A 22,275-nucleotide genomic window follows, 5' to 3' on the forward strand; every position below is an offset into this window, starting at 1 on the left:
TATCCCACAATGCATTACGATGGTGCTTCTTCGCTGTGACAGTAGACCTATGTAGCCCGCAGAAACAAATATGGTGTCAGTATAGGCGGCAGCAATGGTGCCTCAGTGTCACCACGCCTTTGTTTTAATATCTTGTGTGTGTGTGTGTGTGTGTGTGCGTGTGTGTGTGTGTGTGTGTGTGTGTGGGCTCGCAGTACATGAGCAACGTGGAGCCGTGGTGTAAGGCTTGCGGCGAGGGGGAGCTGCCCTCCGAGCTCCAGGACCTGGAGGACACCATCCACCACCACCAGGGGCTGTACGAGCATGTTACCACTGCATACTCAGAGGTCGGTACACAACGTATGGATGTGTAGATACAAATCACACACACACACACACACACAAATAATATACACACTGAGTAGGTTCAGATCATTTTCACATTTACCTTGCTACAGATTTGATAGCCAGGTCAGAAAATAGATTACTCGCAAAATAACGAGGAGAAAGAAATCTACGTCCAAATCGGGCTGATTTAAAAATAAATAAATAAATAGATCTATATTGTTATCTTCCAGTTGTGTGGTATTATGAATAAAAGATATTGTGATTATGACAATACATTATTCAGTAAAAGATTAACAATAGGAGTTATTTTATTTGTGAGTTGGTTTAAAACATAGCTTATCGTTTCTAGTTTTTAGTTATGATGTTGAGAAACGAGCCCTAGATCAAAACAAACCATCCATCAGCCTTCGATCCATCCATCTGATCTACTGATCTACTGCTCCACTCTACGCAGGTGAGCCAGGATGGCAAGTCGCTGTTGGACAAGCTGCAGCGACCTCTGACCCCGGGCAGCGCCGACTCGCTGACGGCCTCGGCCAACTACTCCAAGGCGGTGCATCACGTGCTCGACATCATCCACGAGGTGCTGCACCACCAGAGGCAGCTGGAGAACATCTGGCAGCACCGTAAGGTGCGGTTGCACCAGCGGCTACAGCTCTGCGTCTTCCAGCAGGATGTCCAGCAGGTGGGGGGAACAAAGACACTCCATCCATCTATCCTTCCTTATATACATCCATCCATACAGTACATCCACCCATCCATCCATCTGTCCATACATAAATACATACATACATACAGTACATCTATCCATCCATCCATCCATCCTTCCAAAAATCCCTCATAATCCATCCACATACATTCGTCATTAGGTAAAAATAATATTTTATTTTATTTCCTTACATCTATTTCCATACCTCAGTGATTACACCTGAATTTGGCATGATATACTGCGAAGTAATAAAAAATTTAAAAATTGATATATTTTTTCTGCATTGTTACTTAGCAGGAACCTCCCTTGCTGCGTATAGTAGTGGAGGGTTTTAGCTCTGACTTTCTCAAAGCCCACCACCCCACCCCACCCCCCTCCAGCTACACCTGTGTTTTTCAGAGGATAAGAGTTATCATCTCCTACAAGTTTTAGAACGGGAAAGCCCTGAGATTAGAAGCGCCCCTCCACCAACACCCCCGCTCCTCCCTACCACCACCTCGGGCCCCGCGACACCGCACCCTTCTCTCCTGTCTCTCACTCCGTTGCGTTGTCTTGCTCTCTCCGGAACTCCGCCCTCAACTCTACCCCCCCCCATCTCTCTCTCTCATTTGCTTTTCCCCCTCGTCTTCAGTGGTTACCATGGTGATGCGATATACAGTCGTATATTGTTTGTAGGACCCCAAACTGAGAACCTTTATTGTTAGATATGATTTAGTCCATCTCTTATTTGTTCTTCAACCCTAATGCTGCTAAAGTCTCTTAAATGAAATAATGGTGATGTTTTAACTCTTAAGCATTTTACTGGGGACCCACTGTAACCTCTTGGAGGACCCCTGGAGGGTCCCCAAACCCCGCATTGAGAACCACCGTGCTAAAGCACTGAATTGATGTCTCTAAATGTAGAGAAAGGCAACAATATAATTGTCTGTACTGTCAAACCTTGTTCATCTGATCACTCTGGAGGCTGACGTGGACGGTTAACAGAGAGATAAGGGAACATGCGTGAAAACTGTTCCAAAAAGCAATTCACGTAATTTTATAAAAACTCTTCCAGGTCCTGGACTGGATCGAGAACCACGGTGAGGCCTTCCTCAGCAAGCACACTGGAGTAGGGAAGTCTCTGCACAGAGCCCGGGCCTTGCAGAAGAGACATGAAGACTTTGAAGAAGTGGCCCAGGTACGGTGTTACCCATAAGCCAGAATACCTGAATACCTCCACCGTTTTTAGGTCCCAAAATTCTTCCAATAACAATAATAGCGTGACAATTTTCTTCCTTTGATTATTATTTTCCAGTCGGAACCACTACTTTTAGGCATTTCAATTCACATTTAGACCTATAAGGAACACAATGAGGCTAAATAAGAATCTTTGTATTGTGCACATTGTAAATTAAGCAAAATATATATATAAAATACATGTATGCTCCATATATGTTTTCAAATATATATTTTTATATATTATATATTATATTACATATTATTGTTATATATATATATATATATATTTATTTATTTTCAATGGATATTTGTTATTAATTTTAATAAAGTATATCAATAAAAAATCAATAATCTATCAGTCCATGACATGCATACAACAAATCCGTGTAGAGTGGGTTGTTGACTTCATAAGAGGTTTTGAGTTTAACCTTTCATCTTACAGTATTTTACCTGGATTTTTTGATAATGTGTAATTTAAAACACGGAAATACTGTATTTTTCATTTAAATTTGCGATTTAATGTGACATTATTGACAGTAGTTCCTAATAATAATAATAATAATAATCATAGTCATAATAATAATTGTAATAATAATTTGTGAGGCGTTGCACGTCCAACTGGAACCGACAAGCTGTCATATTAACAAGAGGATTAACGTTGCTGTATTGTCAGAACACCTATACCAACGCTGACAAGCTGCTGGAGGCGGCCGAGCAGCTGGCCCAGACGGGGGAGTGCGACCCGGAGGAGATCTACCAGGCCGCCCACCAGCTGGAGGACCGCATCCAGGACTTCGTGCGGCGTGTGGAGCAGCGCAAAGTCCTGCTGGACATGTCTGTCGCCTTCCACACACATGTCAAAGAGGTAGGACGTTCATCTCTTTTCCCTTCTCACCTCCACCTCCTCTTCCTCTCTTCTTGACACATTCCTCCGCGCGCCACATATGGAGAGCAGCAGCACTCCAAATTTAGATTTAGATTGACTAACCCTTATAACCAAATTCGACACTGCATGTCCTTGAGTCCCAAGCAATACAACGGCCAAGTGTGAAGTATATCAGATGAAGGTTCCTTCCACTATTAGTTAGATTTGACATTTATTTTAAATAAAAAATGTAAAGTTCTTTTTTGTTCACTTTTTATTCTATTTTATTCTATTCTATTTTAAACATTTTTAAAATGCTAATTGTCTGTAGAGAAAGGCACCAAACCTCACCAGAACAAATTCCCAGTATAAGTGAATGCACCTGGCGAATAAAACTGATTCTGATTCTGATACTGAGTGACGATGTGTCTATCCAATCACCCAAAATGTTGACACAAACGGGTGTTACTGCTGTATAAGGTCAGGAGCCATGGAGTAATTTGTCAAGGAATGATGAGATGCTTTGTCATGTGTTATCATTCACACTTGTCCTCATGGATTTCATACTGTTATTTTGCTTATCCGGCCCGGAACGAGCGCCTTCCTCGGCATCTCCGGATATAAGCCGCTTTCCTTTTGTTCCGTTATATCTGGGAGGTGAAGCGCTATGACGGGGTGCGATCTCGGTCAAAGATAATCCTGTAGCCTGACGGCTCTGAGTGATAATGTGGACATCCCATGCTCAACACCTTTCTGTGTCACTATTAACCTCGTGCAGTACTACATCCTGTTTACATGAATCAGAGAGCCACACCGCTATTAATGAAGCTGGTCTTTACAGTCCATATGGGCCAATCTCATCCCCCCCACTCCATCTGTCTGTTCACACCAGCGGAGGTCAGTGTGTGTGTGTGTGTGTGTGTGTGTGTGTGTGTGTGTGTGTGTGTGTGTGTGTGTGTGTGTGTGTGTGTGTGTGTGTGTGTGTGTGTGTGTGTGTGTGTGTGTTTATGTAGTAGTAGAAGTACTAGAAAGATACATACATATATACACAGTGATAGAGATAGATATTTACATAGATATAGAGCGACAGCTACATACATAGATACATATGTAGTTATATAGAAACAGATGGATATATATATATATATATATATATATATATACAGATAGATACATAGAAATAGAATCATAGATATTGTTATATACACAGAGATAGATAGCAAGATAGATTGACTTTTGGGCATACTTCATACTCTCTTATAATTGTACGCTAGTTGTATAACGTAGCCATCGAGGTGACTGTATGCTTTTCCAAATACGTTGGGAGAGAATAGGTACATACAAGCGCCAAATATGCCACCCGTGTTAAAAGTCGGAGCCACATGAACACGAGAAAATCCCAAAATATCAGTGCAAGAAAAAAAGTACACGGAATGAAGACATATTTTGTTGTTGGAAGGGCCGAGGGGTAAACAAACACAGCACCGTGTCGCCAGGTTCCCTCTCTCCTGAGTAGCGGGTTAGTGTGCCATGCTTTAAAGACGCGTGCCAATCCTCACAGATGGCTAATCTGCCACCACGACCCAGTGATGACCATTTGTGAACAGTCATTACAGGGTCGTCTGGCGGTCTGGTTCATAGTCGTCGTCATCATCATCATCATCATCATCATCATCACTATTATTAATTTATTCTTATTTATTTATTCTTATACTTCTCTCCCGATTCCCCTCTAACCCCCGGACGTCAATCGTTGTTGATCTGACCCCAGCTTTGGACGTGGCTGGAGGAGCTCCAGAAGGAGCTGCTGGACGATGTGTATGCCGAGTCGGTGGAGGCGGTCCAGGACCTGATCAAGCGCTTCGGCCAGCAGCAGCAGACCACCCTGCAGGCCACGGTTAATGTCATCAAGGAGGGGGAGGATCTCATCCAGCAGCTCAGGTACGGTGGGTGGCCTGCCGGTACGCAGCGGCTAAAACCAGTCGATAAGACCTCACACACATACACACACACACACGCACACACACAACACACACTGCGACCTGCATTTGCAAACATTTGACCATCTTGTGCTGGATCCCATACACATCATCTAAAATGCATCAGCATCCCTTAGCTGCTGCTGCACTCTTGGGAATGCTTCCACCGAAATGTCTGTCTGTCTTCTTATATTCCCTTAAATAATATTTCAGGGTTTTTCTGACAGACTTTTCATAGTAGCTGAAGAATTCGAATTGGCAGTGTATCCAATCGCACCTACTCTCTTGTGTAAAAAAAAATTGTCCTGGCACGGCCAGTTCCAGCATTCCACCATCTACCATTAAAAGTCGATATTTTCCAAAATAGACAAAACAGATACGTATAATTAAATGGTAGCGTTAACCATTTCAGGTAGTGGTGGTTTTATGGGCCTGAAACCCAAAGAGATGCAAACGTGAAAAAACATACTACTTTTCCGATGTGATGTGACAGGTCAGTCAACCGTGTCAATCTCCGATTCACCCCGTGCAGGGATTCGGCCATCTCGAGCAACAAGACGCCGCACAACAGCTCCATGGCGCACATCGAGAGCGTTCTGCAGCAGCTGGATGAGGCCCAGGGCCAGATGGAGGAGCTCTTCCAGGAGCGGAAGATCAAGCTGGAGCTCTTCCTGCAGCTCCGCATCTTCGAGAGAGACGCCATCGATGTGAGTCGGCAGCATAAGTGTGTGTGTGTGTGTGTGTGCGTGCGTGCGTGCGTGTGTGCGTGTGTGCACACGCAGGTGTGTGTGGCGGTTAGAGTCCTGGAAAAGTTGCTGGTGGGAGAGAAAAGGCTGTGAGTAGGAGCTCTTTAGGAGGGGGAGCTGCGCAAAGAAGATGAGATGGGAGGCAGACGTGAAAGCCCAAAAAAACCTGCATCAAATCAAAAGAGGAGGAAAGAGAAGGTGATGTGTCAACAGAAAGGGAGACTCACAAACATTATTATTTCTGCTCCGTCTTTCCTCCCCAATCCCTGAAGATCAATCTCTCCCACATGCGGCGAGCGTTGGGGAAAAAATAACATGTGCCAAAAGCCACTGCGGCACTGAGACTGAAGGCGGCTTGTATAAAAATACAGCAGTGCTCCTGTGCTTACAACATATAAAAAATAAATACAAAAATCTGCTTAGGCTACATTCACACTGCAAACCATAGTGCTCAATTTGGATTTATGGCTTAGGTCCCATTTTTTTTTTTTGTTTGGCGGTTCACATTATTTTTTAACGTGGCCAATATCAGATTCCAGTGTGAACTGGTCATGGTCCTGAACTGACCTGCATGCGCAGAAGCAACAAAGGCATGGCAGGGAAATGCACGGCGGTTGTCGGGAGGCGTGGGACCTTGAACCTCGCGGATCTACCTCACTGGAGACATGCCATGTACCAGCCTGCTTTAAATCCTCCACCATCATCTCAGTCCCAAAGAATTCAAGGATCACAGGACTTAATGATTACAGACCCGTCGCCCTGACCTCTGTGGTGATGAAGTCTTTTGAACGCCATGTGCTTTCCCACCTCAAATCCATCCCAGACCCTCTCCTGCACCCCCTGCAGTTCCTCTACAGAGCCATTAGATCTGTAGACGCTGCAGTAAACTTGGCCCTCCACTTCATCCACCAGCACCTGGACTCCTCAAGAACCTGTGCCAGGATCCTGTTTGTGGATTTTAGCTCCGCCTTCAACACAATCATCCCGGCTCTTCTGCAGGACAAGCTCTCCCAGCTGAGCGTGCCTGACTCCACCTGCAGGTGGATCACAGACTTCCTGTCTGACAGGAAGCAGCACGTGAAGTTGGGTAAACACGTCTCTGACTCCCGGAGCATCAGCACCGGTTCCCCTCAAGGCTGCGTTCTTTCTCCTCTGCTCTTCTCCCTGTACACCAACAGCTGCACCACCAGCCACCAGGCTGTCAAGCTCCTGAAATTTGCAGACGACACCACCTCCATTAGGCTCATCCGCCTTCAGGTGGGAGCTGTTGACTTGGTGCAGCCAGAACAACCTGGAGCTCAACGCTGTGAAGACAGTGGAGATGGTTGTCCCCATCACCTTGTGTGACTCCCCAGTCGATTCTGTAGAGTCCTGCCGCTTCCTGGGAACCATCATCTCCCAGGACCTCAAGTGGGAGCTGAACATCAGCCCCATCGTCAAGAAAGCCCAGCAGAAGACGTACTTCCTGTGGCAGCTGAGGAAGTTCAACCTGCCTGAAGCGATGATGGTGCACTTCTACCCTTCCATCATTGAGTCCGTTCTCACCCCCTCTATCACCATCTGGTACGCTGCCGCAACCACCAAGGACAAGGGCAGACTGCAGCGTGTCATTCGCTCTGCGGAGAAGGTGATTGGCAGCAATTTGCCATCTCTCCAGGACCTGTACTCCTCCAGGACCTGTACTCCTCCAGGACCCTGAGGCGTGCATGTAAGATCGTGGCTGACCCCTCCCACCCCGGACACACACTGTTTAAAACCCTAACCCTCTGGCAGGAGGCTGCGGTCCAGCAAGGCCAAAACCTCTGGCCACAAGAACAGTTTCTTCCCGTCTGCAACTGGCCTCATCAACAAGGCTCGGGACCCCCCACTAAAACAGACCCTCACCCCCCATAGACACTACACGGTCCTGTACGCCTTAAATTGAATGGGTATGTCACTGCGTTACATTAACGCACATTCCTCATTCTTCTGGACTCTTATCTGTGAACATTGCACATACTGTTACACTTTAGACGAAACATTTGCACATTCCTGCACAAACTGTACAGCTTTATTAAAAAATAAATAGATAGATAGATAGATAGATAGATAGATAGACAAACAAACAAACAAACAAATAAATAGTTAATAATTTTTTTTATTAAAAAACAGCCTCTTTTTAAATATTCTTGTATATTTTATTTATGTTTCATATATGCACCGCACACCAAGACAAATTCCTTGTACGTCTAAACTTACTAGACCATAAAGACGATTCTGATTCTGATTCGGATGAAACCGTTACATCCTGACAGGGGCAGGGTGCTTTTTTGTTTCGTTCAATAAGGAAATTTAGTCAAATCAAATACATCTAAAATAAAAAACACAATATGCTCAAATTGCGTCCAGATCGCTCCCTCAGAGGACACACATACACACACACACACACACACACACACACACACACACACACTCTTGTGTCAATTACGCACATTTTGGTATTTTTTAGTATTTTTAGAGCTTATTGTGCGTAATCACCAGGTGTCATGACATTTCACTGCATATATGTATGACTGTATGTATATGTATGTGACAAATAATCTCTTGAACTTTGAACACACACACTTTTTTTTTACACACATTATTTATTTTCCCTCCCAGTGATGTATACGCTGCTTAATGGTGGCGGGCGGCCACGGTGGAGGTGCAGCGCTGCGCTTCGCTCTGCTCGCTGCTCCAGAAGTTGGGGGAGTTTATTCTTGAAACACAGGGGTACTTTTTTTTTTGCGTGAGCCTAATACTCTTTTATTGTAGATGTATTTAATGTATTTATTTTTCTCCGTGTGTAACTGGGAGACACCCCCCTCCCTTATTCACGGACCAATTTGAGCCCACTGTGAAGGCAAATGCTTCCTCTCAGCTGGGGCTGCGTTATGAATGCTCCTCATTTAATGTTTGTTTCTGATTCTTCTTTACCGTCATATTTGCTCAGTGGTGTTAATACACAACCCAGGAATTGGACACGGATCTTCTTTTTTTCTTTTATAAATTGAAATCCATAGCAGAGGGGCAGGTAGTTAAAAGAGACGACTTCTGGGAAGTTATCGTCATCATCTATCGAGTGCGGGTGAGTCATGGAGAGACGCAAGGGAGTGGTATTTAGGGAGCGCGTTGTGGTGTGTGTGTGTGTGTGTGTGTGTGTGTGTGTGCGTGTGTGTGTGTGCGCATGTGTGTGTGCACAAGCTCATCCGTCTGCGAGTCGGACTAGGCAGGTGAGGCTCGAGCCATACGTATGTATCTCGAAGAGCCGTAGCTGCGACAGTGGAATGGAATCTATCGCCCGAGGGAGAAAGACGTCAGGGTGGAATTACGGTGTAATTGCACCCAACGGTCACAGTCAGAGACCACAGAACAAGCAGGGACTGCGCAACCAGTGCTCTCAAAAAAACGTGTAATTTCTGATTTGTCAATCGTTTGAAATGATGATCCTGGTCATTAATTCGTAAATATTATAATGTTATATTTTTAATCATTGTCTGAATTTGCATTTCACTGCATATGACCATATGTATATGTATGTGACAAATAACCTCTTGAAATTTGAATATTGAATTTCCTGTTATCCCTGAGACATCAAAGTTTTGGAGAAACACAATTTTTCACCTTTATTCCAATTTTCCACATTGAATTGAAAACATTGCCTTTTCCTTCTTAGCTTTTCACTGCCCTGCTCTTTCCATTTGCTCTGCTTCCTTCCTCGTGTGAGACTTGCAATCTGCTTGTCACAAGCTCTTCCTGTTGAAGGATGGCTGTGCTTTTTTTCAACCCAGGCCTTGTAAAAATGTTGATTGGTTTTCATCCTTTAATCTTGAACGCTTTTTTCTTTTGAGAAACTTACTGCTCTGCTACAGCTTCTCACCGTACCTAAATGCAGTCCAATGGGGCAAATGTTTAAGACTTAGAACAAACATGTAAAGTCTCCTTTTTGAAAATGGAAACTCAAATTATTGTCACACCTAGTAGCTATTTTTTTGAATAACCATAATATCACATTTTGTTTAAAACAGCTTGTTGTAATAGCCTCAACACATCTCAAGCTAAATCTGGTGCCAGAGCAGGTTGCCTGTAGGAAGCTTCACAACCTCCTGTTCATAGTTTCTGACCATTTTTTTAAGTATAACATATTGACTGTCAATATTTAGAGCATTTTTTTTTTAAACTTAAACGTACGATTGGACTGCATGTTCACACAGTGAGAACCTCTAGCAGAGTGGTAACTTTCTCAATAGTGCAGAGCATTCAGCGAGGAAATGAACAGCTATGAATGATTGGAAGAAACATTTTAAAAAGGTCTGGGTTGAAAAGTGATGTGACCTATCCTTTAACATATTGACTACGTGTGATTGTACGAAGTGTAATGTGGCATCGCACCAGTTTTCTAACCGAAGGACCAACCAACATCCATATCAATCCCCCTCTAATCTTAAAAAATCAATTGTGCATCGTTAGACTCATGGTCTGGACTAGTTCATCCGTGCATAAATGTAGCCATGCAGAGATGTGGCAATAACAGCCTGTGTGGTTGACAACCACGTTGTTGTGTCTGTTTTTACCAAGCCCAGAGGGCGAGTTAAGTCTTCACATTAGCTCTGCATGTCAGCTCCGGGTACAAGTGGTGACTGGACTAATCACTGCTGATCAGTTTCAAACCAAGAACAACACGCATAGACACACACACATATATACACACCATGACACAGTGCTAGGGTATGAGCCGAGGTGATGGGAGGCTTAGTTCCCCTTCAATTCTTGCAGATACACACACACACACACACACACACACACACACACACACACACACACACACACAGAAGAACCTATACACGCCCTAGGACACCGAACGGGGAGGTGTGTGTTTGAGGTTGTGGCCAGGGGTTTGTGTGAGACGTGCGCTGGCTTCCAGGGCTCTACTCCAAGGAGAAGCCTTGTTCCTCTGCGCACACTAACAAAGATATGGTCAAAGAGAAGATATCTGCCCCCTGAGCTATTTTATCATAGTGCCGGTCGGGTGAGGGAGATGGTCTATCTGTACCGAGAGGGCATTTTGCTGAACTGCAAACAGAGAGGAAAACACAGGGCAGAAGGAGGATTGGTAAGTTATGACCAATAATAATACTAACTGTTTTTGTGGGGGATTTCAATCGAATTTATAGCTTCTTTTTCAATGGCCAAGTATTATACCAAATCATTACGCCGGGAAATTTGAGATTATCGTTAATGTTGTCTGATCTTCCTGTCTGTCTACACCTATAACTTGCGGCAAAGCCGTCTCAGAACCAAAAGGTCCGACGACGTACGGTAAAATAAGCTTCTGGACACACATGTAAACCTCTCGTGAAAGCCCCGAAATAAGTACATTTCTGCTTTGCGTTTATCATCTGCCTTTAAATAGGAGGTTTAGCGCTGAGCGAGCTAAGCAGGTCTTGTCCTGTCACTTTTCCAGCTCTCTCGGCTGAGAATGAAGCTTTTGATATCTACGCTTGTAAAGGAGGGTCTACATGCCATTTGCGTCCTCAGATTACTGAAGGGGGGGGGGTGGAGAGAAAGCGCTTTTTCCGCTTTCTCTCATTCGGCGGATGATCCCGTGTGCTCGGATTCGCTGGGATTTGGTCGCGGTGTAATTTGGGTAATGATTTTCAACGCCGCGAGAGAGAAGGAATTATGGAGAAAGCAGGAAAATCGAATTATTTACTTTGGTCCATTGTTACTGTTTCGTAGAGGTGAATGAGGTGATCATCTTCAATATTACCAACCAAAGTTCTATCAGTAATTTACCAAACATGTACGGTACACGACACTTTCTCCCTGCTTCTCTGTTTTCACAAACCTGAATAAAAAAGTCTCCCAGGAAGCCTTAAATGTCGGGTCCGGACAGTTCCAAGTCACATTTTTGCTCCCGGCGTGCTCCGATGAGCTAGACCACATCCTGAGGTGGATCAGGCTTTGGGATCGGATTTCGGAAGCGTCAAGTCTGGACGCCGGGTCTGTGTTCCATTATTGAAGCGTCAAGTGTAATCGAGGCCCTTGTCGCAGGTTTGTCTCGGTCTCCCACATCACTCCGGCTGTGGCTGTGAATGCCCACTTTTGAGTTGGGGTATTACCAAGTCGGAACGGTAAAGTCTCGTGTCAGAACATTACCGTCAACAAAACTACGCTGACTGAACTGGCAACCCTACATCCCAAATGGATAATGTGTCATAAATATTTATGAATGAAGCTGCATTCAAAAAAAATAAAAAGATCTTGCTTTTAGGTTCTTATTATTATTTGGCATAATGACGAAAGATGTATCACTAAAATTACCGGGCTTTGAGATGGTGGGAGGTGTGTTATGTACTATGTATTAGTATTAGCATTCTGGTCCGTATCTGGGGGAAAAAGACCCCCTGGAAACTGGAATATCACTTTTACATGTCGTTTCCAGCCAGATGGATGGGGGATCTGTGAGTGTTCTCGGTTCCCTGCACGATCCACCACGCTGCTCGTAAAACGTCTCCTCGGCATTCAAATATCGTCCTGTGATTGGGTCCTGGTGTCAGGACGTGACCGGGCTCTGTGCATTTTCATCCGAGGCGTTCTCTACATTGGCGGATGGTATTCAGTCCTGCAACAGCTCAAATGTGAATGCGACGCTGGTTTCTGGGTTCTGGTTTCCAGTGTTCAGGTTAATCTATTGACCATGGCCGCGTAGTGCTGAAAGCGGGACTTCCGCTATCCTATATGTTTGGTCTTTCAATACAAAAGGTTCTTTAAAGGTACTTTAATGGTCATTCTTGGTGGCATGAACTAGCATTTGATATTGGGCAGACGCGATACTGAAGGGGTATTATGTCTGGTGTAAAACGGAAACTGCTTTTAAGTCAAGAAGCAATGTCTGTTGCGATAAAATGTGACGCAGGGTGACGCTAGTTGCATTTTGTCGTGGCACAGCATTTGCGTTTTTTCACTTCTCTGGCGGGGAGGCATCGGCGGGGAGCGACAAAGAGTGCATAAGACCTCCCGAAAAGAGTAGAGAGAGAAGGGAGCTTCCAGGCTGCCGGGTCGGTCAGCCTGTGTGGGCACTCCAGGACGAGCACAGACCTGTCGCTCGGTCCTTCTGCTTTAACAGTTGCTCAGTCAACGCTGTAAAATGTTCCTCCTCCTTCAGTCCTCCTGGTTAGTCATCCACGCCTTAGTCAGCTTGAAAGGGCTTAAGGTTACAATTATTATACAACGGATCGAGCAGCTGAATTTCTTCAGCGTTTGGATCTCAGTCACATTAAGGGAGCAGCATGGTGATGCATCCCCCTGTGAGATAGAGAAGGTTTTTTATGTTATCTTTTTAATGATTATTTACTCGAATACCTCTAGGTCAGGGGTGTCCAAACTTTTTGCAAAGAGGGCCAGATTTGGTGAGGTGAAAATGTATGGGGGCCGACCATTCAGCCTGACATTCTTTGAACCATTACCATTGTAAATTAACATGTAAATATGTAACTATATCACTTTGTACAGTTTGTTGTATATGTGTTTATTTGTTTTTGCTTTTATTTTGCTTTGTTCTACTCTGCTGTGTGTAGCTAGGTTGGCATTGCAAATGAGAATCTGTTGTCAATTGCCTTATCAGGATACATAAAGGTTAAAATAATAATAAATTAAATGCAAATGGACTATCTTATGAAATCTGACTCCGAAACTTTTTTGAAACATGTATTTATTGATTTTGTTTTAACAAATCACATCAAAGTGCATTTTGACAAAGGATAGTATAGTCAAATTAAATGACTGAAATTTGACAAAACTGTGGTTTTGATCATTACAAAAAATTAATTCACTGAGACTTTAGTATTTATTCTCCTCAGAAGAATAAAAGAAATAATTGACCTACATGAATGTGGAGGGTGATACTGAGATCTTGACTGCAGTAAACAGGGCAGGTCTGGCTCAAAAACAGTGGTTTTGATGCGCAAGATGTCACGCAGGTGAGAGTCACTTAGTCTTGTCCTCAAGCGGTTCTTGTTAATGTTCATAACCGAGAACGTCTTCTCGCACAAGTAGAGGGAGTTGCTGGTGCTGACTGTGACACTCTGCGTCACACTGCAGCTCAATGAGCTCCAGCTGCAGGTGGGCTGGAGCCTCATGAGGATCCACGGAAAAAGGAGAGGAAAAAAATGTGATCTCCTTTTCAATAGCTGCAAAATCCCTGAAACGCTGTTGAAACTCCCCAGCCAGAGATGAGATGTTTGCTGCATACCTCCTCATTTGCGCAGTGGTATTGTTTGCTGGAAAACTGGTCATCATTTCCTGCAGCGATGGGAAATGTGTGGTATTGGGCTGCGTTTGTGACAGGTGCCTTTGGAAAAGTAGCAGCTTTGTCCCAAAAGCTTTGATGTGTGAATACAACTGGCTTACCACTGCATTTTCCCCCTGAAGACTCGTGTTCAGCGCGTTCAGATGTCGTGTTATGTCAACTAGAAATCCAAAAATCAGCCAGCCAAACAGGATCGGAGAGATCTGGGATCGGTTGTCTTTTTTGTGCCAAGAATTGTCCGATTTCCTTTCTGAGAGAGTAGAATCGCTGCAGTGCAGACCCCCGACTGAGCCATCTTATGTCATTATGATACACAACATCCTCAAATTCAGCGTGGATGTCGATCAGAAACTGTTGAAACTGGCGGTGACACGGGGCTCTGGAGCCAATATAATTAATGGCCTTTATCACCGGTTTCATAACGTGATCATATTTCAGATGTTTGGCACATAGAACTTGTTGGTGAATAATACAATGGAGTTTTATAGCTTTGCCTCCTTCTTCGCTGACTAGGGTCGATAGCCTACTTTGCTCACCAACCATGGCAGGTGCGCCGTCCGTAATAATCCCAGTGATTCTATTCCACTGTAGTTTCATGTCATCTACGGCGGAACAAACAGAAGCAAACAAATGTATTCCTGTCGTTTGGTCCTTAAGGCTCTGGAGCTCAAGTAGCTCTTCACTCACGTTCCTTCCGTTGTCCACTCCTCTCAAAAAAATCAGAAACTGAGCGGTGTCAGATGCATCCGTGCTTTCGTCGCAGGCTGACGAAAATAAGTCAAACTCCACTCCTTTTGCCTCTAACTGTCTCTTGATATCAGAAGAAATTTCTTCAATCCTCCGTGCAACAGTGCTACCAGCCAGGCAAACATTGGCAAACGCTTGCTTTTGTTCAGGACAAATTTTCTCCACCATTTTCATCACGCAGTCTTTAATAAACTCACCCTCAGTAAAAGGTTTGCAGTGCTTGGCAATAAGCATCGCCACCTCGTTGCTCGCCTTTGTAGAATTTTCATTTGAGTCAGGGGCTCTTTCGAAAAAGCGCTGCTGTGCCTTTAAAACAGCTTCAAGTTGCTTCAGTTTTTCGGTGCGTTCGTTTGCCGTTAGCTTATCGTAGTTAGCATGTTTCGTCTGATAGCGCCGCTTAATATTGAATTCCTTGAAAACAGCCACAGTCTCTTGACAAATTAAGCACACGCAGTTGTTTCGCACGTCAGTGAAAAAATACTCGGATTTCCACTTGTCCCGGAAACGGCGGCCCTCGTTGTCAACTTTCCTTTTTTTTTAGTTCCAGTTGCCATTTTAGAAATGGGCTTAAAAAATATACCACAGTGGTAAAAGTTCACACAGGGGTCAGGTGGCGAGAGTGCGGCCACAAGTCTACTGCCATCCTCTGGTGAAGTATAAAACTGCTTTTTTTTGTACACGCTGGCGGGCCACATATTGATTTTAAGACAGACGCTTCGGATTTGGCCCGGGGGCCGGACTTTGGGCATGCCTGCTCTAGGTGAATCGACAATACTGACTACCTTTTAAACCCATTTTCACATAATATAAGCAGGTCTAACACTTTCCTAACATTTACCTACCTACCTAGATTATCAAATGAAAATTTGGTTGGACTAAAAGTGAAATTCCGTCTGAAATTCGTGGGTGAGAAGTGTCAGCGAGAAGCAATGATTGATTGAAGTCTAGGCAAGCAGAGTCTGACTGCACGCCTGAAAAATGAAAATGTGAAAATATGCTTTTCTTTCCAGGATTTTTTTTGCACTTCCTGGACCAATTTGGACGTGTGGTCATCCACTAACACCTTAAAACAGATCTGCAAAGTCCATCATATGGCCTTCGGCTTCACACTGATTTCCTGACTTTGTTTTTTTTTTTGAATGATCAAACAATCCCCGCCCTCCCCCCCCGCACACACAGATCATCTCGGACCTGGAGTCATGGAACGAGACGCTGTCCCAGCAGATGAGCGAGTTTGACACGGAGGACCTGACGCTGGCCGAGCAGCAGCTGCAGCACCACGCCGACAAGGCCCTCACCATGAACAACCTCACCTTCGACGTCATCCACCAGGGTCAGGAGCTGCTGCAGTACGTCACCGAGGTGCAGGCCTCCGGTGAGTGGGAGCCGTAGGCTCGCCGACTTGTATTTCTGATAAGTTGATCAAGACAGCAAACATCATGATTTAATGTCCATATGGTAATCATTATTTGAGTGAGGTTAAGGGAGAGGTTATGCAGAGAAAACATTTAAAAAAGGGGGGAGATTAAAACGGGAGGAGAAATTTGAGAATTGACCTAATAATAATAAATAACGCCTCACAAAAACCTTTAAAAAAAAGTTTTAGAGAATTTGAAATTTAAAGTGATAAAAAACCCCCCATCTGATTAAGTCTGGGAGCTCAAAGGAATATCATTTAAATACTAGTATGTTATAAATCAAGAAAGAACACAGATCTGGGCGGCGGGGGGTTGGGGGGGGTTAGGGCACACACACACACACACACACACACACACACACACACTGAAACAAGACAAGATATTAGTGTAAAAGCGTGTCCTTATGAAGCTTAGTGGAGTCTACAGGGTTTGTGACCTAGACAGTCTTGGTCAGAGGATCAGGGAGATCAAACTTTAAGCCGGGTCAACAACCAGGACAGGGAAAGGATGGTGAGAGAAAGGAGAGAGAAAGGAGAGAGAGAGAGAAAGAGAGAGAGAGAGAGAAGGGAGAGAGAGAGAGAGAGAGAGAGAGAGAGGGAGAGACGATCGTCCGACTTTTTTTTATGTTACACAGAATGAAATTTAAACCAATGCATTTTGAACCTCTAGTAGTTATTTATTTGTCAAAACAACAAATGCAGTATATTATGGATACTGCGATTTCTCAGCTTTTTGCCCCAAACCTGTTTAAAAATGAAAAATATATATGAATTTCATTCATAGATAGTTTAACTGTATATAAATGTCAATGTTTATTTATGATATACTGTATCATAATTACAGTATGTTTATGCTTTAGTCATAAGGGAAGTAGTTACAGTAGTTTTAGTTTTGAGCAGGTCCATAATACTCTGCATTTACCTTTTGTTGCATTTGTTGTCTTGACATATAAATAACTATTAGAAGTGCAAAATGCATTGGTGTAAATTTTGTTCCGTGTGACACGAAATAAGTCGGACATTCGTGCTCTGGGACAAAAGTCAATAGATTAACTTTCGTGACTATGAGCATGAGATGCGTGACACTGGGTCGATACATTTGGGCCATTTAAACACTGTTCTTTTAACTTTTCCAGACATAAGAGAAAAATATGTATTGACAAATATGAATAATAAATATTTAGAGAGAGAGAGAGAGAGAGAGAGAGAGAGAGAGAGAGAGAGAGAGAGAGAGAGAGAGAGAGAGAGAAGCCCTGTGAACAACAGCAGAACCCCAGAGACTCGAGGAGTGGACAGTTAAATCCACCCGGGCCACACAACACACACACACACACACACACACACACACACACACACACACACACACACACAGACACACACACACACCCAATAGCATTTTTCTAGATTACTATGATGCCTGTTTTGTTTTACATAGCTCAGGCATACAGAGAGGGATGCTTCAAACTCCACTGGTGCAATGTTTGATCTATAGTCAACCTTTCCAGGAGCTCCAGTCTAAACATTAGAGGCTTAATACCTACCGGGTTAAAGCTTTGGTATCTAGCAAGGCCAGTTTTATATCCAGTGTGATGACTACAAAATGCCGCTCTGTAATGTGGGATTCAAATGTAAGTACACGCTACGCAATTCTGCAATGTTCCTTGTAAAGTGGTTATCAGTTACATTATTTTGTTCAATATTCAATATTTTATACTTTCTAAGAAACGGCCATTCGGTGTATTTGGATGATGTATGTGCTCCTCTACATGCTGTTTCCTTTGTTGGTGGCAGGGGTCCGCCTTTCCCAGGATAGAGGATAACAAATAGATTGAGCACGCGCAAGAAATGAGAAGCATTTGATTAACCAGCTTAGCTAGGTGTGGTCAGTAAACTTCGGATTAAAAAAAACATCTCAAGTGACAAAGAAAAAACAAAACAATCCATCAGTCGAAGGGATACTTAGCAAAAAAAGGAAAGTGATGGTTTTAGAAGAGAAGACGAGGGTAAACCTGAATGTTGGAAAACAAATTGCGGTTTTTAATGGAATTCTGGGATTGCAGCGTAATCCGCCCAACACTGACAATCATATGGATTCGCACTTTAAGTGCAAATCAATGCACGCAATACAAATGGTTGTTCAGATGCTGAAAAATTGTACCTTGGTCATTAAAACTCAGTCATTGCATAACGTTGTGAAACAAAAAATTCTTCCCCTTATTTTATCTGCCTGTGCAGGCGTGGAGCTGCTGTGCGACAGGGATGTGGACATGGCCACGCGGGTCCAGGACCTGCTGGAGTTCCTGCACGAGAAGCAGCAGGAGCTGGACCTGGCGGCCGAGCAGCACCGCAGACACCTGGAGCAGTGCGTCCAGCTGAGACACCTGCAGGCTGAGGTCAAACAGGTATGCATCCTGTAGCACGGACTCTGCAGGATTTTCATGACGTGATTCCTATAAATATTGCCTGTCGTTGAAAACTGTCACACAAATTGTTCCAAGTGTCGCATAAGACGTTCATATTTAAAAGATCAATGCCAGATCAACCGATCGAGCGCTCACATTAAAAATAATAACAAGACAATAACCTTCCTGGTTGCCTAGTTGCCCCGGGCAACCAGATTTGGGCCATTGTGCGGCATTGACCTTGTTTCTTCTTTCTTGATATCACTTTCCAAATATTAATATATGGATTCTGATTATATCGGATCATTATCACTTAATTGTCAGTCTTGGCAACCAAAATCTGACATAAGCGAGCCAGTTTGGCAGCCACTTCTAAAATGTTGTTTTGGCCCCTGTATACAGAACCTTGCATGTGCCGTCACGTGTATTTCGTCATCAAATGAACACAGCGAGTTACACAGAACAGAGTTAATCGACGCTGTATTGATCGCCGTAGCCTATAGGATGCATCGCAGAATGGCCGATGCCCGCACATGCACACACGTGGGTGGAGCATGTGTCGGGGACAGAACTAACCCGCAGACGGACACACCTTGGGCGTTGTGCAGTGCCGTGTCAGGCCGAGGTCCAGCCACATGTCTGTGCAGACACATGAAGAAAGACGCACATACGTGCAGGTCCAACACTGACTGGGGCAGCGTGGCGTGACTGGACATACATTCAGGGCTGGATGACTCAGCCTGTGTCAACAATCACACAGGCCTTCTTTCTTTTTTCTTTCTTTCTTTCATTAGTTTCTTTCTGTCTGTCTACCTGCCTGCCCGCTTGTCTGTCTTTCACTCTTTCTCTTTGTTGCTCTGCTCCTGTTTATCTGTCTTTCCTTCTCGCGAAAGTAAGACAGGAAGATAATGCACTGAATAAACTGGGTTTCAGTGACAGAGGGAGAGGTGGAAAGGTAGCTATGACTCAAGAGAAATATTTGTCGGGGAAGGCGAAGGTTGTTGCGCCAAAGATAACAGAAATGGCCCGCACACATGATTGTTACGACTGGGAGCGAGGGAGAGAAAATGCGAGACACAATATTTTCGCCCACTGTTGCAACCACAACAAGAAAATTGCCTGTATGCCTAATGCCTCCGTGGCATTCAATGACATTACAATTCAGCCCAATGCAATTTCGCAGACAAATTAGACAAAAAAAAAAACAAATACAGCGACAATTTGCATAATTGCCTTCATTACAGTTGAGGCGTTGGAATATACGGCTGTGGTGCTTCAACCTGCATGAGGATGGATCTAGCGATGGCCTCCAAAGCAGAGAGGCAGTACCTTCCACATGCCGGCGACAAGGGGGGGGGGAAGCGAGCCACTGTCATCAGAGATGATGCTGCTCGCCGGTGTGGCTTGCGTTGCGGGAGGCGGCTGTCGGCCTTGCTCTTGCTGCGTGGCTTCTCTGCGAAGGGTGCGCAGGGTGCCGGCGGTGGGTGACAGACAATTCCCGTGCACTCTCCTGTGGACACATCCAACACACACAAACACACAAACCCACACACACACATCCTTCTCCTTTTCTCCCTCAGTTACTACCATAGCTATCACAGGAAGAGGCCACGTGCCCAATTGCTGTTCCAATTTTTCCGGACTTAATTAATTATGTTTTGGTGATACATCTGATATTTCTATGTTTATGTTTTTCCATGTACATGTTGTTGTTTGTTTATACGTTTATTTGTCTCACCCGTGATTCTCCCCCTCTTAGAGAAGTATTGATGATTAGTTGTTTAAAGACCAAAACCTGGTAAGATCATTCTCCAAGGAGGGGGATTGGTGGCGGTCTTGTACCAGTCCTAGCTAGTTGTAAGAAAACATGTATGAAGTAAGAGCCATGCATTTGGAGGAAAAGTAGGGCATCTCAGTCTTCTGCTAATCTCCTGCCCCCTTTTTTCAAATTAAATTTGCTGACCGTGCAGCCGCCAGGGATTACTTCAGCGCCATAACCGCTTCTGCGCGTCAGAGTTCACCTGCAGTTTTTTCGTGAGATGTCGTTTTCGGAATCTTGTCGTGTCCCAATATCACAAACTCGACTGTGGGCGCTTGTGAGGGAAGCTTTTCTGGTCCTCATTAAAAATTGGGTTAATCCTACCATTAGCATTAAGTTAACCTATATACCTTATATTTAACATGTATCAATCTTGTGTATACATATATACCAGGTATATATACTGCATATACACAACCTATCAATGAACATTTATATATATGCCGTATATAAATTGTGGATTCCATAAAAGGTATTATTATAACTTATATTACTTATTATAACTGTATATTACTGTATATTAAAAAATCACTACAGTCGATAATATTTAAACTGCCTTACAAATGTATTCTAGTCCTTCTGTCGTTTTACTAGTGCAGAGGTGTGTGTGTGTGTGTGTGTGTGTGTGTGTGTGTGTGTGTGTGTGTGTGTGTGTGTGTGTGTGTGTGTGTGTGTGTGTGTGTGTGTGTGTGTGTGTGTGTGTGTGTGTGTGTGTGTGTGTGTTTGTGTGTGTGTGTGTGTGCATGTGTTGGTGTGCGTATGCGTGTGGTTCTGGGTGTGCGTGTGTTTGTCTAGGATAGGCGACTATGGTATTCAATGGTTTTAAATGAACGAACTCAAGAATTGTGTGAATAAGTAATAGTGCTATGTGGAGTCTTGCCATAAGCTGCTGTTGGAAAACACACACACACACACACAAACACACACACACACACACATACATACACAGACACGCTAACAGCTCACAAACCCTGTAAATCTCAACTGTTAACGCTGGTGATTCTCCCGAGTGCAGAGTCGTTGCACGCCCAGAAAGCTGCACGTGCAACGGAACCATCGGTCCCCATCGGGTTGAGCCGGGAAACGGGAGAATGTGAGATGTGTGTTGCATCATCACTTTCACACACCGGCAGCAGGTGTGTTTGCTGAGTCAGAAGTGGTGAGGAAAGAGAAGAGAGAGACAGACAGACAGACGGGGGAGAGGTTTTTTTTCCGATGGGGGCTCAGGAATAGGCCCGTGGGCGAGAACCAGGTGTGGAGAGAAGCATGAGGGGAAAGATGCTTTGTGTCTACTTCCACATGCGTTACAAGTCAGTAACGGCGAAAAAGAAAAAGCAGAAAATCTGAGGAGGAACGAAAAACATGGGGGAGCAAGAGGAAAATATGGGGAAGAATATCTGCAGGGGGAGATCGGAAAAGGAGTCCGAGGCAATCGGGTTTGAGGGGAAAGAAGGGAAGAGTAAGGAAAGTCAAGCTGGAAGGGAGAGGAAAGACTGAGGGTGATAAAAAAAATAGCTAAATAACCCCCTAAAAAAAACAATAGGATTTGTAGTATAAAAAGCCGTATGAAAGCCACTGACTTTTACCTCTTAGCCTCCGTGGTCACCGTGTGGACAACAAGGTAGGTACAGTATATTGTAGTACTTCTCAAGATGTATGTGCGACTGTAAACAATGCAAGCCAGCGGGCTGGAATCTACTTCGTCGGCACAGTCCGT

General features: G+C 44.2%; 1 protein-coding gene across 1 annotated transcript in view; it reads left to right on the top strand.

Annotated features, from left to right (window-relative positions):
- Window positions 1–22,275, top strand: part of triob (trio Rho guanine nucleotide exchange factor b) — a gene marked incomplete at its 5' end in the record, with an annotated part of 157,661 nt that overhangs the window by 80,292 nt on the left and 55,094 nt on the right. The window contains 8 exon segments of the mRNA XM_080005935.1: window positions 195–326; window positions 782–1,012; window positions 2,091–2,213; window positions 2,928–3,119; window positions 4,891–5,060; window positions 5,631–5,805; window positions 16,100–16,295; window positions 18,573–18,739. Of these exon segments, the coding sequence (XP_079862061.1) occupies window positions 195–326; window positions 782–1,012; window positions 2,091–2,213; window positions 2,928–3,119; window positions 4,891–5,060; window positions 5,631–5,805; window positions 16,100–16,295; window positions 18,573–18,739 (1,386 nt within the window).

Source organism: Zeus faber (genome assembly GCF_960531495.2).
Source record: "Zeus faber genome assembly, chromosome: 8".
Lineage (NCBI taxonomy): Eukaryota > Metazoa > Chordata > Actinopteri > Zeiformes > Zeidae > Zeus > Zeus faber.